This window comes from Parus major, chromosome 7 (assembly GCF_001522545.3).
Source record: "Parus major isolate Abel chromosome 7, Parus_major1.1, whole genome shotgun sequence".
Classification (NCBI taxonomy): Eukaryota; Metazoa; Chordata; class Aves; order Passeriformes; family Paridae; genus Parus; species Parus major.
In genome coordinates this window covers 18,865,928-18,885,438 of record NC_031776.1, presented here as the reverse complement: position 1 = coordinate 18,885,438, position 19,511 = coordinate 18,865,928, and the positions used below count along the sequence as shown (strand labels likewise).

Here is a 19,511-nt window from a genome sequence, read left to right as displayed (position 1 = left end):
TCCCAATGGAATAAGGGGGGCCCTCAGCTCTTTATCACTCATTTAAGGAAGGAGTGTGGTCATGAAAACAGGTCTGCCCATTTTGCCTCATTCTCTTTTTTCAAGCTAAGGATGGCCCTTGGCTGTGCTGATCCAGGTTTTTGTGTGACCATGAGGCACATCTGACCAGGGAACTGATCAGACTAAAAATCATCATAAAGTATTAATGAATGCATGGATATTTTTGTGGCAGTTCTGGTTTACAGACACTGAGTCTAGTTTCTCAGATGCAAAGAAATGTCTTCCAGCTTGATCTCACGTAGTATTTTTCTCAGCTCCTGAAGTGCTCTTCTCCAAAGACAAGGCACGAATAGTTGAGAAGGAGCAAGATGAGCCCCTTTCTCCTGCTGTCACTCTCCCTGTTAAGGAGGGGACCATTGATCCCCCTTGCCCACCGAGGGGTTCCTGAGTTCTGGGAGGGTCATGTCCTGGCTGGAGGTGAGAGGCTGCCCCAAGGACAGGCAGCCTTAGTCCTGCCATGTGTCCAGCAGCATCCGCCACTGCTCTCCTGTCTGCTGCAAGAGGCATGTATTACAAGGAGCTGAGAGGGAAATGATCTGGAATAAGGGCTAGAAAAAGTACAAAATTATTTGACTTAATCTCAAAAACTTGCTATATGGAATTTAATTAGTCCAGCCAGTGCACAGGAGGAGGAATTGAAACGGAATTTTTTACCCAGCATATTTTTCAGAGAATGAATTAATGCCTCACTGAAAAGGTGATTTGAAGTTGGCATTTCAGGCAGCCTTACTGCCTGGCTTTGGAATTATTTGCATTGTTGTTCACACAAAAGGAAAATAAACTCAACCACTTGACTTCCTTTTCCGTGAAATATATGTCTAAGATCACAGCTCAGAAAGGAAAGTAAATGGCAGATGGCAGCATCTTTGCAAAGTACACTCTGAGCTATACAGACAGGGAGAAAGAAAAACACAAAGGAAGTTTCAAAGAAAAACACAAAGGAAGAATGAGAAAGAATAACAAAGCAGTGAAATTCTCATTAAAAATACTGGGGTAGCTTTTGGTTACATTGTTACCACATGGACAAGGAAAAAAAAATATTTAAATCCCTTTGTTTTGTGGCATTACCCTTCATTACATCTAGCAAGAAAGGATTTTAAAGAATAAATTGAAATTTTGCACTCTTAGATCATTTGTCTTCCTCTCACCTTGAGCCATTCCCTACGGGGAGGCTTCACTTTGCAATCCAGGCAGGACTGCCTGTCTTCCTCTGTGTACCCAGGAGGGTTTAGCCAGACACCACCTGCCTCTCCAGCAGCTCTTGCCCCGCTTTCCTGAGAGTGCCAGGATCTCAATCCTTTTCTCCCAAGCAGCAGGACAAAGCATTACTGATGTTTGCATCAATTGTCACATTTCCTGTCTTTTTCCACATGAGGAGAATGAACCTGAGCACACCTTCTTCCTTGAAGGAGAGAGTGCCAGAGGAGACAGACCCTGGCTGTGTCATGGAACATTGTCCCACGTTGAGCGCTTGGTCACACAGCAAAGCAGGGCTCCTTCTGCAGCCTGTGTGATCCCACAACAGTTGGCCTGACAGCTGCTTTACTGCATTTCTCTTCACTTTTGCTTCATGTTGCCTTTGATATCAGAGTAGCCAGGAAATAAATGGAACCGAAGATTGCAGACTGCTTTAAAAATCTGTTTTGTTCAAGAGATCTTTCAGATTAAAATAATGCTGAAAGGAGACTGCTAAAAGTGAGAAAAGGGTTTAGGATGTTGAGGGAGCCCTAGACAAGAGTTAAAACAAGCTCAGGAGAATCCCTGTTGTTTCCAGCCACCTTACAAGCCAAACACCTTCCTCCAGAGGTCCAGGTTCACATTATTTATATAGCTATCTCTTCTGATTCTGCTCAGACTAAGCACCCCTGAAGTCTGGAAAATTATCAAAAGGAGAGTTTGATCTTATGCTGCTTCTATAAAAGCCTCCCAGAAGAATGTCTCTCTGTTAAAACTACTCTATTTAATTCTTTCAACCCTGAGGTATGTATCAAGATTTGGACCCTAAAAGTGCTTGGCATATTTTATTACTGTATTATCTGCCTCCTTGGGGTATACAGCTGCTCAGCGAGCTTGTGTTTATAGAGTTCTTGAAGGTCCACAGATGGAGAGTGAAGGGAAGTAATCTATATTTTTACACTGTATATTCATGTATCCTCTTTTTCCTTTAGGCTTGGCCTCGAACACATGGATAACTAAGGTTTCATATGACTCCCTTGGGCATACTGACAGAACATATTTATTGTTCATTGCTTCACAAAGTTGATTTCTGTCAGTAGTGCATTACATTCCTATCCTAGCAGGCGCCAACACATCCCAAAGAAAAGTGGGTGATACAAGGACAATTTAGTCTGTTGAGCTGCATCAGAATCAAGGCACAAGACACCAAAGCAGAGAAACCTCATTGTGGTGTTCAACACCCTCACAAGGGGAGCTGGAGGGGCAAACATCAGTTTCTTCACTCTCGGGACCAGTGACAGGACCCAAGGGCATGAAACTGAGTCAGGGGAGGTTTAGGTATCAAGAAAAGGTTATTTTACCCAGAGGGTGACTGAGCACTGGAACATACTCTCCAGGGAAGTGTTCATAGCACCAATGCTATGATTCTTGGATAAGAAGCATTTGGACAATGCTGTCAGACACATGGTGTAGCTCTTGGGGTGTCGCGTGCAGGGCCAGGAGCTAGAACAGAAAACACTGAGCAACACTGTGTACAAGATGCTGCATAATCTCTCTGGAGCAGTCCTGTAGCCACACACTTTACCCATGCCACAGCAGAGGTTCAGTAAGAGTCAACACAGAGGAGCAAGACTGTTCTCCTTGTTTTTCAATCCTGTATATGCTCGAGGTCATCTTTTATATAACAGTTCTTTGCCTTTGTTTTGAGAAATCCTTTAGTATGGACAAATGAGTCTTCATACATCAGCCCACTACAGACAATGCAATTACAGGTGGAGAAGCCAACTGAAGAGTTTCCAATTATTCTGGGAAGTTCTGATTATGCTTCCTTAGTCATGATACGATAAAGAGAAAGCAGAATGTGCTACCAGCACAATGAGCCCACAGAAATGGCCCCTGTTACATTTACTGCCAGACAGACAAGTATATATGCACAAACATTAGGAAGAAGTTTGTTTAGCTAATTTCCTAGTTACCTTCCTGCTGCTTTACCAGATACCTAATATTATCAGTTATATTCTGCCCAGCTGGGATATGAGAGTTATTAATAAAGAAATTCTTACAAATTATTCATCAATAACACTTTGCAAGAAAAATTCCTCAATCTTTGCTTTTAGCAATCCTCATAGAAGTCAGGTTAAATTCTCATCTGAGCACAAATGGACAAGCTGTTAACTGATTGCTTTCTACAGAGACACCAAGTTTCTTTCACTGATATTAATACACAGTTTTCACAACTTTTGTAAAGGAGATACAGTTCCATAAAGGAACTGTTATGTAAAGGAGATACAGGAAAATTAAACAGTTTTTTGAGCAAGAGGATGGACTAGATAGCCATAGCTGATAACCCAGAATGGGTTTTCACTTTTGCTAAGGAGACAGCAACCCATTTATGATACCAAGCAGCCTGTTTTCAAACTTGTGTCTCAGGTGAAGACACAATTTGCTGCACTTTTGAAATACCATGGAAGAATGAGGATAGTTTCCCTCCCATGGATTCACCAGGATATATATTTACCAAATAACTACAGCATGCACTCCTTTATTTGATTCATCCAAAAAACTCCGGTTATTATGAGCCCATTTTAAAATCATGCCACAAGAGATATGGCCTCTTGAGTCGAGTGAATGTTTAAGTGTAACATTGCTCAACCATCTATTCAACTGCAAGCTTCAGAAAACTGAATGCTGACAAATAGACTGGGGTCATGTCTGTGAAATGCTCCATATCTACTAGCTGAAAGAGTCTGAGGCTAGCTTGCTCTCAAACGTTAACAGCTTTGCAAAAACAACGCTCCCTCGTCTGCAGCAGAAATTTTTCTTGTTCAATCCCCAATAAAAGTAGGTTTTTGATTTAAGTTTGAGAAAAAACCTCATCTATCATTTAGTTATGACAAAGTGAAAAGAAACCTGTTTCTTTGCTCTAAGGCAATTATGTACAGCTAAGAGCCAGAAGTGCTGGCCCTGAGCTGCACTGAGGTCAGTGGGTCTGTGAGCACCTACGCTGGCTGGTGGCCACATCAGCGCTTCCGCAGGAAAGTGCCACTCCAGGTATTTAGGGCCAACATCCCAGGCAATAATTCCACTTCAGTCAAAGAGCAAGGAACAGGGACCAGCAGAGGGGAGGGGGCACAGGCAGCTGCAGGCAGCCCCACCTGCTGTTCCAGCTGAACCTGCTTATCTCTGCCAGAGTTAAGACAATGCTTTCAGAAAGCCCTGACCAGGAGAGCCCCCATAAACTGAGGGATCTCAATCATGACTAATCAACTGACAAAAAGAAGAAAAAAAAATGTATGTCTAGGAAATATTTTTCACATATCTGAGCATAAGTAATTTGTCTGTTGAAGATAAAAGTAATTTGTTGGTTGTGGATTTTTAAAGTTACAATTCTGTGAGAGACATGCAATTTTAAAAGCAATAGCCTGTGTTAAATTTATCACAACTTCACAATGGGAATTAGAAACCTGAAGCTTGACTTTACAAACAGCTCATGGGGACAGATGATTTACAACACAGCTTCTCATTAATTACTGTAATGTAAAGATGAAAAAAACTGTACAGGGAAAAGAAAGAAAAAAGCCCACATAGACACAGTGTCACAGTATCCAACAATTTTTTTGGGCATCTGATAATACCTAACCTTTTCCTTAAACAGAGAAGTTGAATCTATGCTATTATATGGTCAGCTAAATTCACTAGTTACAAAATTTTCTAGTCTCACTGCTGTGGAAGAAATGTGAAAATAACATGAATTCTAGCTACTTTTCAGCCTTAAAAAGAAGTATCTCTCCAACAATCACATGTAAAGATACATAATTACAATAAACATAGGTATTGTACACATATGGCTGAGATATTGGGGAATTCTTCCAGTTACTGACTATAAATATGAGCTTATTACAATTTATTTATATATAGCTGTTTCCAGGCTGAAGCAGCCCCAGTTTTGATGAAGTTAAAATCCAAGTTCCTCAAGCATCATGACTGATACCTTAATGGGCAAACTCAAAACTATTTTAGGATTTTTCCCAGTAAATCCAAAAGCTTTAACTGTATTTTATTTTCAGTGCCCACAAGAGCATGTGAATTATTGAAAATAGATTCATTATCCAGTTTGATGAGTTATGATCACCACAGACACTGTGATTTCAGATGTTCTGGTCTTCACATAATTGTTACTCCTCCTTTTTTGACAAAGATTAAGTGAGAAAAGCACTGCCACTAGGGTAGGTATTTATATAATCAAAGCCACTGTCATCTATTCTTGGTGTCAAAACTCAGACCACAGTTTCACAGGCATCACTGTAAATGCAAAGGAAACATAGTAGTAACATTTAAGAAGGCTAAGACAAAAACAGCAGTACACTTGATTTCAAACACTATTACTCAAAGCTAATTAAAGATATGGACTCTTAAATTCTGTGCAATTGTTTCACGAGTAATAAAAATTCTATATCAAAGCAGTTCTAAAGGCTTTCCCCCTTGAATTTTTTTTTTTTTAAACTGAAAGCTTGTTTTCTTTTTTTCTTGTCCTGAACTTTCACTAAATGTAAACAATTCGGTGGTGACATGAGCTAAGGAATCTTGCTGTGAGATTTCACACTAGAACACAGCACAACAGCTAAAAAAAATAGCAGTTGCAGCTACGGTAACCCAAAGTGAAATATGTTATTTGCATCAGTTTATAACCATACTGAGATGCAATTTACACATTACTGATGTAACAGGACATGATTGATGCAATCACAAATCACCTATCACAACATGAAACCACAAAGTGCTTTTTAAATTTGTTTCTGAAAAGCATTCATGGGGAAAAATGCACAGATATGGCCCTTGACATCTCATGGGTGATTTAAAAGTAAAGATAAAGAAAATTATAATATTTCTGCTTTAAAATATTCTGCTCTTTCACTTTCTGTTTCTAATTTCTTTTCTCTCCCTTTTAGTTAGTGTAAATGATACATGCTTAAAACGCCTTCTACTAAAGACAGCAGCGAAACTCCCATGCACTGGCTCCAGGTAAATCACTTGCAATCAGCATTACAGCAAGACAAAACACCTGACTGGCATGTCTCGAGTTCTAGTATTATTTTGAGTTGATAAGGCGTAGCTTATAACTATTCTAGATTAGTATCTGACCAAGCACAGCTGATTTGCTAAAACTTAAGAAATCCATTGTACAGACAGTCCTTGTGTCTGCCAGGTCTGTCCTTTCATCCTTTCATCTCCCTCCATGTGGAATCAGCTGTGTGATACCACCAGTGACTAAGTGGTCACAGTCATCATATGTTTATGACAGAGAAACTTGGGTTTAAAATATGACCAAAACAGTAAGAGGGCTACTGAAAATGTAATGTCGAGATGTGCCAAATGGGATAAAATCCCATTTCAATGATATTCAATATTCAGTGAATATGAAATTTTACAAAATCATACTTTGCAAAACTTGAAGGGGAAATTATAGCTATAATACTCCTGATGCACAAACCAAGCCAGAGAGAAAAGCTGCTCAAACCAACACTGACATCCCACCTCTATACAATGACAGCCAAGGAACGGTCCTTCATGCTAAGCTCCATTTCCTAATAAGTGATGTATTCCATTCCCCTCAGTTATGGTAAATATGGTGGTTTTGTTAATCAAAATATTTCTAAATATTTTTTTCAACAGTTTCATTGTCAACAACTGAAAATTTTACTTAACAGCTTAGTCATGGTGGACACTGTTTACTTTTCTAACTTGTAAATTATTTTGCTGAGAAAAAAAAGTCACATGATTTGTTCTTAAACATGAGAAAAAAAGCAATGAAATTGACACTTAGTTGTTTTATGTGGGCTGTTTCAGCACTTCTTCAAAACAAAGAGAAAATCCTGTTTTTATAGAGACAGGTTCACTGAAAAAATCTAAAGTGGAAAATACAGAGAAGTCACTCAAGCAGATTTACTTTGATAGAGACAACATTTAACTCTTAAAAGACTACAGTAGCTCTTTAAAGCATAGGGAAGTTTCAGTTGCACAGGCACATTAGCTGACAATTCATTTTCCCTATAGAAGCTTTTGGTAAGATTCCCTAAGGGACAGTACATTCTTTCCTTTTGTTCACTTTAGGAGCAGGTAGTAAATATTGAAAAATTATTTATAAATACCACACTTATTTCCAGAGATCAATTCTTCAATTTAATGATGAACTACAATAAAATCTATCTGCAAATCAGTACCCATGAAAAGAGAACCGTTAGCATGAAATGTGCACTTCCACATCCAGGTGCTGCCTAGGGCAAACCCTGTCATCAATATATGTGAACAAGGGATGATTCAGAAAATATTTGTCCTCCCTATTTTTGAGGAAGAGAAGGGACACCAGCTCCTTTTAACATATGACAGCTATGACCCTTCTAAAGAAAAGAATTTATTTTTCTAAAAAACGTGGACCTGATATGAATGCTTGTACTTTCCTCCCTTCAGCCCAAGACTGTGGCTTCTGCATCTGTTACAGCCCCTTTCCACAATGTTATAGAAAAGAAGCACCACTGATTTGGTTACAGATCCATTACACCCAGGCAGAATATGCATTCAGAATATTTAAGAAACTTTAAATGAAGTTCCCAGAAAGGAGGTTGCAATTTTCTGCTAAATCACCTGTGCCATCTGTTGAAAATTTCCTCCAGAAATTACTATGAAAACATACAGCCTAGAACATAACAGATCCCCACTTTTCCATGTAGATGTGTTCTTAATGTTCAGTATAATTATCTTCTCAACAAGATTTGGTAATAATCACAGACTTTTCCTTAGGTAATTTAAGGATTTCATAAATGGTGAAGACATTTCAGCATCTTGGTCTACATACAGATAAAAGCCATGATCATAGAAAATTTACAAAAATTTCTCTTCAGGGAAAATGAGAAGAGATTTACATTTACTAAGTAATTTAGCAGCTACATTCCCTCTTTTTTTCAGGGAAAGGAAAAGGTACATTTTCCAGAGATGCACAGTGTTAATTTGACTCAGTTGTGCTCTGCCTAACAGACTCCAGGGTGTCAGGATGAGCACCTGTGATCTCCCTTGGCTTCTCTCCCAGGGTCATGCCCAGGACTCAGCATCCTGACTGCCTGCACTCAGCACCTCCCTCAGCAGTAGTGACACAGCATGGATTACAACTGTGACAACCAGCCAGGCTTCAAGGGCTGTGGCTTCAATCACGGGCATCCACTGTGATCCAGACACATTAATGCAACTGCACTTAAATAGGACAGGCTTTCTTAAAAGAAAGATCAACAGCCTCTCAGCAGAGACAGCAGCATTCCAAAATATTGACAAAATATTGCTGTTGATGAGTAATGTTTGCTGAACTCATTTGGTGTCTGCCTGAAAATTGCCCATGAACAGTTAACAAGATTCTCAAATGTGCTCATTATCTAGAGGATTATTCTTGATGTGCAGTCAGCTCATAAAAGGTTTGCTGCAAATACAGTCCTCTTCAAGACAATTACTTACAGAAGTTCCACAGCACAGCTTTCTGTGCTCTGAATGGGTGGCTTCTCTGGCTTGCACAGCATGAGCCGTGAATAGTGCAATTAACATGCACAACTTCATGGCACAGTATGGAAACACAATACTAAACATTTGCTTTTTGCAACTGTCTATCCTCAATGCTTGAGCCTTTTATTACTTATAGTATGACTACCAGGTTTGTAAAAGGGACAGACTGAATTAAAATAATTTTAAAAACAAGGATCCAAGAGCTTAAACATTGCTAATGCCCTGCTAGAAAGCTTTCTTTCAGTCCAAAGAAGAAAGGAAAGGAGGAAACCACTTCCTTTGCCGATGTAATTGTCCCCAAATGTGATACAGTTTATTCCAACAGACAAAATCCAAAGCTGATAAAAGCTTTCCACTCTCCCTGTGACATGCCATATCCTCCCGGTTAGAAGGTCTTCGAACTTCAACACCAAATTAAAGATGATAGCACAACTGAAAAAAGAAGTCATCCTTACTTGTATGAGTTTGTATACTGAATCCATCATCAGGACTAAAACACAATATATAAATGAATTTGCTACACACTTCAATATTGAAGGCAACTTTCGAAATATTTACTATTGATGTGGTTAAAAATATTCTGGGAAAACTGCTAAAGAAAGTAATGTGGGCATTGAAGTGCTTTCAGTCATTATTCTGATCACAGTGATCTTAGTTCACATGCTTTATTCCTCCTCTTTTCCAAATGAGTAATTAACACACCATTTTTAATTCATTATAATTTGACTACATTAATTTTACACTGATTTCATTCCTTATAATTCACATCCTTGATATACAAGTCCCACAAGACCGTAAATTTGTTTCAGGTCACAACACATGACAACAAAAAGGTTTGCTGTCACAGACTTTGGTACTATGAATAATTTTGCAAAATTCCTAGAATTATTCCTGTGTTGCAGCTAATCATGAGTTAGGTGCTTGTTTAGGATCTTGATTAATTAGCATCATCTTTAATAATAGAATTTGGCAACCTCTGAAATTCTTGGCTGCTAAAACATTACAAAGTAAGTATTTCACTGCTTAGTTCATATTTCTGTGCCTAATCAAGCTATGTATTTTCTTGCTCATGCTAGCTACACGTTATTGAAATTGCTGGGCAGGGCCACTGTTACCAGAAATTATCTGAAGGAGCATTTGCCCTGTGGCCAAAAAAAATACACAACATAGCTATTTATCCAAACCCTCTGTGATACTACAAAGAGGAAGCGAGATCAGTCCTGGAGGCAAAAATAATCTCACCTAAATTGCAGACCAAGAGTTCTCAACTAATTTGGTATGGCATTTACAATATTTGCCAATTTTGCTTATGCTCTTTTGTTTCAAATCCCTTCACCATGTATAGCATAAAGCTCAAGTAAAGAAGGAATATGAACATTATTTTTTACATCTTTACCAATTTTTATTTATTAAGAGCTGGAATAGGAGGGAGCTCTCATTTTGGTCTTCCCCTCAATCTTCCTAAAAAATAAGTAACTTTAAAATTTCACTCATCAGGAAAACTACAGCCTGCTATCTCTTAGCCTCCCCTTCACCTGCACTTTGTTCAAAAATTCTACAGGGCAGGTGTAAAACACTCCAAACCAAAGCAAACCATTTCAATTCTTATTTTTCTTTTTAAAAGGCAAAGTAAACAAAAAAAACCCCACCAGATACACAACAGAAAAAGATAAATTTGTTTCAAGGGAGAGCAGTCCAAGGGTCAATATAAGAAGCATTCATCCCTCACAGCTACCTACAGATTTCATAACTGAGAAAAAAATTCCCTACAACGCAGAATCTTTCTTCAAAATGGAGTAAGGCTTTTGTTGCTTCTAATCCTTTCAGAGCACACAAGATTGGATAACATTGCCATGACATTGCTGGTCTGAAAAGCTATTTTATGTAATTTTGCAGTTTGTAAGAGGTATTGGTTACAATTTTCCTTCCCCTCAGATATCTGCACAGTGTTCATGGTAACTAATGCACCCATCCTTATGAAAGAAAATATGTAGAACATCATACATTTTAGATAATGCAATATATAGTTTCCTAAAATAATACATCATATGCAGAATACTACACTTATTTGTGAGACCTTAAAGCTGGAGTCCATTAAACACACTGACCTACATATCTCTCTCTCTATAGCTCCAATCCACGACTGCTCTGTTTCTTTCTTTATTAACACAGTTTTCTAGACTTTACACTCTTGTGTCTTCATTACATTATGGCTTTTTACACTTGGTGGTTTTCCTCACTGGCATTTCCAGTGGGAGCATTAGCAGAGCTTCACAGTGAAGCCAGAAACAAAACCAGCCTACCAGACCAGGGATGGGTTTTGCCTTTCTCAGAACTGTATTACAACAGCTTGTTAAAGCAGGATACATTCCCCTCTTTGGACATTACAGTAGCATCTGTGTATCTATTTATTACAACCATATTTATTTACAAGGATGTAGATGTGTCTGCCCTGCCAAGATTGTTGTGTTCTGCAGCCCTGTGGAGCATTTAAAGGTCTTACTTTAATACAGTGCTCCCAAACATTTCCTGCTACTGCTTGGTGGGCAAAGATTGCAAATGCTGAGTTCTGTGACAAGTAATGAAGGAGATCACCCCTACCTCATTAAATTGCCCCAGTTATAAGGCAAAACCAATTGAAAGTGATGAAGCTCTGAAACAGGCAAAAAATTCACAATACCCTATTTTGTCAAAGGGAAGAGCAGCATGTTAGTTCCGGTCATTAAATAATTAAAAGTGCGTGTAATGAAGACTAGCAGGACAGTACTAGCTATAAGAATTTATAAGGAGATTACAGTCTGTATCGATTTAGCAGATGTTTCTCTGTTGTTCTCAAAACTCAGTGTGAAATAATGACACAGGGTACCTAACAGTCCTTTCATTCCGATGGCCTGCCTAGAGGGTGGTCTGACTGCAATGTCAGTGGTGTGAAATCAGAGAGGACATTTCTAAGACAAGGCTTCTATCTTTTTATCTGAATATATATTTTGTTCTATCCAAAGTAAATATTTCAGAGACTCTTGGAAAAAGCTCATCTGTTGTATGCTTCTACTGTCCTTTAGCTCTGAAGTAACACCAGGAAGGTAGAGCCTACAGGCACTCTCCAGCTACTGATGTGCCTTGGAGGAGTCAGCACTGAGCTGGCAGGCTTGAGGCAGCTTGTCTCATTTCCACAAAATGATGATAAACAGAACTGGTTCCCAGAAAAATTGCCAAGAGCAATGGAAGGTTCAGGGCTGGCACATTCCCTCCATCCAGGAAAGTCCCAAAACTACCTGATGCTGGAGGCAAGACTGGGACAGTCCAGAGTAAGGCTGCCAGTTCCAGAACCCTGTCCAGGCAGGCAACTCTCTGCACGCCAGCCAGTGAAGTACCACCATCACTAGGCTGCCATCGTGACTTATCTTACATGGTCCACACATCATGTTTGCTCATGGAAAGATTGGTCTGGGGGGAGAGGAGAAGGAAGCCAACAAGAATAACTGAACTGTGTTAATTTATTTTTAGACTTTTACGGAGTCTACTCGAGAGCTGATCTTTACATGGGTAAGACAGTATACATATCTCTCTCTCTCACTCTTCTGTACCTTTCCCAGTCAGTTCCATTGTCTGATTTCCACCAAAGTGTGTTCTTGTTAGCAGGACACATACTAACATTTAGACCAAATTAGATTTATAAGTATTTGTGTACGTAGTTGCCACAGATGCTGTTGATCCTAGAATTTTTCGTTCTTTAGATAATTTTACAATGTTCCACAGCATATTTTGAAAGACTGACCAGAAGAAATGCTAAGAAGCAAGAAAATGCTGGAAAGCATAAAATTATTTTCATATACCTTTAAAATTATCTAAATGCTCAACATGTTATGCATGCTTATCTTATTTATATAAAACCATCAGTGAGAAATTACCAATCATAAAGGCATTACTTCAGTTACACTGCTGTATTCCAGTACACTACCTTGCATTTTGCTACCTCACAAGAAAAAAAGGAGTATCTGAGAAATGCATTAAGACACTTAGCTTATTAATGGCCAACCATATATAAGCTCAGTTTTCATGCCCTAGGCTTTTATGATCCCGCAATGGAAAATTTTTCTTCATATTTTTCAGAAATAACAGAAAATTACAAGAAATGGAAGCCGCTGATAGTAAAAGAAGAAAAGCTGAGTATCATCAGGGTTAATAGCTCCTATTTGAGATCCATGAATGATTACAAAGTTACTTTTCTATATCGAACTTTCAAGTTTCATTAATAATATGCTGCCTCTCCAGGACACAGGTGCACTCACGGTACAGAGGCTATTGGCTCATCACACGGAATAGAAGAGCTAGAGGAACAATGGCTTCAAAGGTCTCATGTTTATACATTTTGACAGTAGTTTGTTGGGCAAGCGCTCTTTGGTACTTAAGTATAACTCGTCCTACTTCTTCCTACACGGGCCACAGACAGGTCAGTAGCATATCCATAGCCAGAAAAAATGTTTCCTTTGGCAACATAAGAACTCGACCTATAAATCCACATTCCTTTGACTTCCTTATCAATGAACCCAGCAAATGTGAGAAGAGTGCCCCGTTCTTGGTCATTCTTATCAGTACAACTCACAAAGAGTTTGATGCAAGGCAAGCCATTCGAGAAACGTGGGGAGATGAAAACAACTTTAAAGGAATTAAAATCGCTACACTATTTCTTCTTGGAAAAAATGCAGATCCTGTGTTAAATCAAATGGTAGAGCAAGAAAGCCAAATTTTTCATGACATTATTGTGGAAGACTTTATCGACTCTTACCATAACCTCACTCTGAAAACATTGATGGGGATGAGGTGGGTAGCAACATTTTGTTCAAAAGCAAAGTACGTTATGAAGACAGACAGTGATATTTTTGTAAATATGGACAATCTTATTTATAAGCTGCTCAAACCTAACACCAAGCCAAGGAGAAGGTACTTCACGGGTTATGTTATAAATGGAGGACCAATAAGAGATGTTCGCAGTAAGTGGTACATGCCCAGAGATTTGTATCCCGACAGCAATTACCCACCCTTCTGTTCAGGCACTGGCTACATTTTTTCAGCTGATGTAGCAGAACTGATTTACAAAACCTCCCTTCATACCCGACTTCTTCATCTTGAAGATGTGTACGTTGGACTCTGCCTCCGGAAGCTGGGCATTCACCCCTTCCAAAACAGTGGCTTCAATCACTGGAAAATGGCCTACAGCTTGTGCAGGTACCGCAGGGTGATCACAGTGCACCAGATAACACCAGAAGAAATGCACAGAATTTGGAATGACATGTCCAGCAAGAAGCATCTTAGATGCTAAGATTTTTACAGATGTAAATACCTTTTTTTAAAATTTTGTTTGAGTTTGGTTATTTTTTGACAAAGTGATCTGCTGATTTACAGGTTAAACTGTGGGATATTAACTGTGAGAGGATTTTTAATGACTGATTTTTCATTCTCGCTTTGACTACTGGTTTACAAACTTCAGGCTCTTTTTCATAAGGACATTATGCCAACTGAAAGGATCTAGAGTCAAATCTCAGATTTTGTATATTATCATCTATTGCACATATCTATTCTTGCGTGTGTAAAAGGACAGTAATAAACTATTCTGAGCTGCTTAACAATTCACACCCCAGCCTCTGAGATAAGACTCAGGCTCTAACAAATTAAAAATTACAAATATACTTTCATTCTTCTCTTGACACCCTGCAGCTGTCTCTATTTAGAGCCTTGTTAATAAATTAAGCAGCCTACATTTGCACTGAACTTATATACCTACTTTGACGTGTATTTTATAGTATGTGTACAATTCCCAAATAGCTTACTAATGGTGTAATAGCAGAATTTAGACAGGTAGGAACATCAAAGTTTCACTGGCCTTAGAAACAAACCCACACACTGAAATATATTTTCATCCACCAAATGGTATATCTTTAAATTGTTTCAGAATAACCCATTTCTTTACACTTCCTAAAATAGCCCATAAAATATGTAACACAACTTAAAAATTAAGTAGAATCTGTAAGTGAAATAAGACAGGGGAGATGTAAGAAAAACTATCCCTAAAAATATGAGAAAAGCATGAATATCTTAACTTTTAATTTCAAAGCAAGGCAATGTGTGTCATTAGTATCAATGGATTCTCCATTAAACATCTTGAATAGCAATATATAATTATAATGAATGCTAAAAGTGTCAATAGGCAGCATATCTCTTTAACATCAGTCAGTGCACTATTTACCTAAAAACAAGTAAAACAAGAGCAGCTTTTTAAGGGGAAGTTTACTTTTTGCTGCAGTACATATAGGAACAAGATTCTAACAGATTTTTAATAGCGTAGTAAGAGGAATTTAGTCCAATAAAAGAATGCAATCAATTTTCTGTTGATTGGACAAGAGAGTACATAACATTTATGTACAAATTTCACAGCAAAATAGAGAGCTTTTTAAGAAAATCTATTAAATTTCTATTAAAAAATTTATTAAACCCAAATTCTAGCCTTTTTAAAAACCTTTTAAAGCTCTCAGTTTACTCATCCCAGTCAATACAGTGGGACTGACATCCCACTCAGAAGATCCCCCAGACATGCAACAGAAATCAAGTACACAAGATTTATCCTAGTTTCATAATATGCTTTTATGTATTTTGAATATGTCTATGAAATGTCATGAAAACTCTGATAAATTCAGGCCATCTCTATTCAGTACCACCTTTTAAAAAGGAGGTGAAATATGACATTGCTCAGCAAATAACTTAGAATGAAGAACCCACAGAAGTTACAAAAAAACCAAATATATTATCAGCTGTAGATTACTCACACCATCCTTGGCACACAGTCTCATTCATTGCAGCTGGCATCATGTGTAACATATGCTAAATTGTTGTCTGTATTCTGTCATTCAGAATGTCTATAAAGTTGTCGGAAATTAGCTGAAGAAGAATTTGAACTTTGACCTGATTTTGCCATAGATGTACACAGCACTTTACAATAGTAACAGAGGAATGAAGATGCTATCCTAGAAGGTTTGCAGTTTCATAGCAAATTGTTAGTCTTGTTCACAGACACAGTGCTATCTTTTCAAAAAAACTATTTGTAAACAAGGTAAAGTGTACCTGGCTTTTAAGCCACTAGCAGGAGCCATCTCAAGCAAATTTATGTCAGATCTAAAGATGAAGCTACACAACAGTCAGCCTAGGAGTTGCTGTTAATGGGAGCTTGTGTACCCTTCATAAATACAAATAACCCAAACCAAAACCCCACTAATTTCTATAAAAACACTAAATCTCTTGCAGCATAAGTAAGACTTATCCTTCCCTAGTTGATCTAGTCTTTGTTAAAGCTGCTATGCCCTATCAAATCCAGAACTTCCAAGGTACAATTACATAAGTGAATATAACACACTGGTAAGTTCAGACTTCGTTCCACAAGTCCCATAATATTCTTGTTTATGACTGGAAATGACGGTGGAATTCATCCCCAGCCCTTGGGTAAATCAGATAGCACAGATGCCATCCTGCCCAGAACATATTTTTTAATAATTTCAACCCGCAGGCTGCAATCACTTCTGCTATCCCTCTGCACTGTGCAGTAATTTAGGGGTTCTGAATCACAAACAAATGGATTTGGTTGCCTTATTTCTGCTGATGCTTCTGTGGCCTTTGGTTAGTAACCAGGAGGACAGCAGGGCTCCCAATCCAGGTACCTCAGGGCTCAAGTAGCATGGTAGCCTTGAACTTCTCCTAGTACAAGTAGACTGCATTAATAATTGCAAGGTACACCTTGAAAACAGTACCTGAAATAGTGTATTTCCTGCCATTTATAAATAGGCCTTCACCAGAAATGTAAATGCTCATCTTGAAACTGATGTACATATTTCTAACGCGTTTTCTTCTGTATTCAGCTGTATATCTGTGTCAGTCTGCTTGCTATGTAGCATTCTGTTATGCATGGAGCTGAGTGAGGCATTATATTTGTCCAGTGTTTCAAGAGCCTTAAGCATGTGTGCCCTAACTTTTGAATGTACAAGAAACTTTTTCTTTTTCTGTCAAGTGAATTGAAAACAACACAACAAAATCCTAATTTTTCTACTTCTATTAATTTTTTGATATTAGATTTCATTAGCTCATTATACTTACATTTATTGTTTTCACTTTGCTCAGAAATTTCACTATTGGAAACTGAAAATGGATATAGAGCAATACATCTACTCATAGGGACAGTTTTTCCTTCCACTCAGTAGTATTTGCGCCATGTGGGATATCGTTAAGAAACAAATGTTTTCAATAGACTTCTTTTAATAAAAAAAAAATATTTGCATTACTTAAAGGTCATTTTCTTTCATTTGGCATGGGACAAATGACAACTTGGTTAAACATGCTAGCTTCTAGTCACTTCTAAAGTGTGACTGTAATTACATTTTTATTCCAAAATGCAGATGAAAAAAGCACATTGAGCAAAGCAGCTGGGGAGGAAGTGCCTCTCTTTAGGAGGAATTTTTTCACAAAAGCATTATTTCTTTTTTATTTTGCTAAAACCGTGAGAGTGTTTAAACAGAAGCCTCAAGGTTCATTTTCCACATTTCCTAATAATAATGTTAAGTATCAATTTTGATTCTTTGATGTTTTTTTGTCTTTATAATGTAGATGGCAATGACAATTTGTAAATGAAAAGTGTAATTAACTAGAAAAGCTTGTCAAAAGTAAATGAAATTTAGGTGTATCATTATATATGACTGGCTGTACTTATGTATTTATTTGTCTAAATTGTATATATTGTTTTATCTATAGTGTCTGTAGGAGTGCATTCTTTTAGATTAATGTATTATTTACAGTTTTGTGGGATTTCCAGCAAAGCTGTTAATCAAGATACTATTTTTTTGTATCAATGTCAAATAATAATAAAAAAAAAAAAATCAGGTGAAAAATGAAAGGCGTCCTGTAAGTTTTCTTCACTTCTTTCTAGAAATGTAAATTGCATTACCTGAAAACACAGTGTCAGTGAATTGGCTCACTTGTCATGAGAAAGACTGTGCTGTAAAAGCAGATTTTTAAAAAGTAATTGAAAAGAAAAAACAAAACAAAATACTACTTTTATTAATTATTTGTGCAACAACTTCATCAAGCTGATGTCCGCTCAGATCAGGTAAAATAGTTCATCTGAAGATTCTGAACTTCAAAGAAGTAATATTAATGCAGCCATGGAAATATCTGGCAAAGTAGCAGATGGGTTCATCTGCTCTGCCCTATTTAGCTGCTTTGGCATCTCCAGCCAATGAGACCCAGGTTTGCCCATCTGCCCAGGTAATGAGCAAATTACCAGGCAAATTCCAGGCAAAGCTTTTTGACACCCTCAGCATGGCTCTTCTTCCACTTGCATGGTGTTTTAACATGTGGGCTTGCAGCCATCAACTCTACACACAGGAGAAAAGGCACATTGTCCCAAAACCCAATCTCATAAAACCACAATAAAGTTGTTCAAAGCTGCTGTGTGACCACCTGGGTTACCCATGCAGAGGGAAGTTCTGCCCAGTCTCTCACAGACACACAGTGATCATGACAGAGCCTTTTGCTTCCCCCTACACCCTGCAAAGTGCCAGAAAATAAAAGAAGAATCACTCTGAATGTCTGAGTACACTCAGATCACCCAGTAAATCTCACATAGCTTTTGTTTCCCAACACAAATATCTTAAAATATTATTTTGTCTCTGAGGGAGGTCTGGGCAAGTTTAGGGTCCTCATATCAAAACAAAAGCAAAAAAAAAAATAACACAAAAGTAGGAAGTCCCTTTTCTTCTAAGAACATCAAAACAATTAATCTCTACCCATTCTCCCCTTTGCAGTTTCCTACATAGAAAAAATTATCTAACCTCTTTTCCACTCTCTTTAGAGCTCAATATCCAAAACTTATTCATTAAATGGACAGGAAAATAGCCCCACCCCTGAGAAGAAATGTAGCTTTTGCAAACCAAAGTTTATTTCCTTGGGTCACCTATTCCAGAAGTAGTTGAAGCCTGCAACAGAGTCCTCAGGCATCCCAGGAGTGTCTGCAGCAACACAGCAACCTTACAGTCCATGAGATGCATAATGAGATGCTTTAAAGCATCCAAGAGTTTCACATACAGTAAAACCCTTCCAATCGTTTTCATCTCTCTTGTTTCCACCAAAGCAGCCTGAGTCTAATTGCAACACTTACATGGTGTTTAATTAATAGACAGCTTGGAGATATACAGATATTAGCACTAGCAGGGTAGATTTCATGTAGCTTGATTATCTTAATTACAAGCATTCTATTTTCTCATTTACTTAATTGATTCTCATAGATTTTCCAGAGAAATTTGCACTGCCTTAAGTGAAAATAGTATGTAGAAAACCTTCTTAAAAGTGCTGATGCTGGCCTATTACAGCAGCAACACACCAAAAAAAGGAGATCTATATGACATGGAACATTGTACTGAATAGCACCTGCTTCCTTTTCTCTTGTTAAAAACACGAATTTATGAAGTGGAAGAGGTCATCTGGGGAGAAAAAAAAACTGTACCTTATTTCTGCAATTAAGTTGTGTCAAATATCTCCTCTGATGACTTGCCTAACACAGGAAAAAAATCCATTTTTCTGCTAGGTCTGCATGTTAGCTGAATCTACATTATATCTCTGCCTCACCTGAAAGAGCCAAGAGCAAGAGGCATTTATTTGTCATGCAAGATGTATCCTTGAGCACTTATTCT

General features: G+C 38.0%; 1 protein-coding gene across 7 annotated transcripts in view; it reads left to right on the top strand.

Annotated features, from left to right (window-relative positions):
• Positions 1-17,716, top strand: part of B3GALT1 (beta-1,3-galactosyltransferase 1) — a 107,378-nt gene extending 89,662 nt beyond the window's left edge. For 3 of the 7 annotated variants that reach the window (XM_015634550.3, XM_015634548.3, XM_015634546.3), the window contains 3 exons: positions 6,186-6,258; positions 12,289-12,327; positions 12,895-17,716. In XM_015634550.3, coding sequence (XP_015490036.1) covers positions 13,124-14,104 — 981 coding nt within the window. In that variant the 5' untranslated portion in view covers positions 6,186-6,258; positions 12,289-12,327; positions 12,895-13,123 and the 3' untranslated portion in view covers positions 14,105-17,716. Of the gene's footprint in view, positions 1-1,047; positions 2,041-6,185; positions 6,259-12,288; positions 12,328-12,894 lie in introns of those variants that run through there. The other 4 variants (XM_015634555.3, XM_015634554.3, XM_015634545.3 and 1 more) reach the window with 3 other exon arrangements.
• The last annotated feature ends 1,795 nt before the right edge of the window (positions 17,717-19,511 follow it).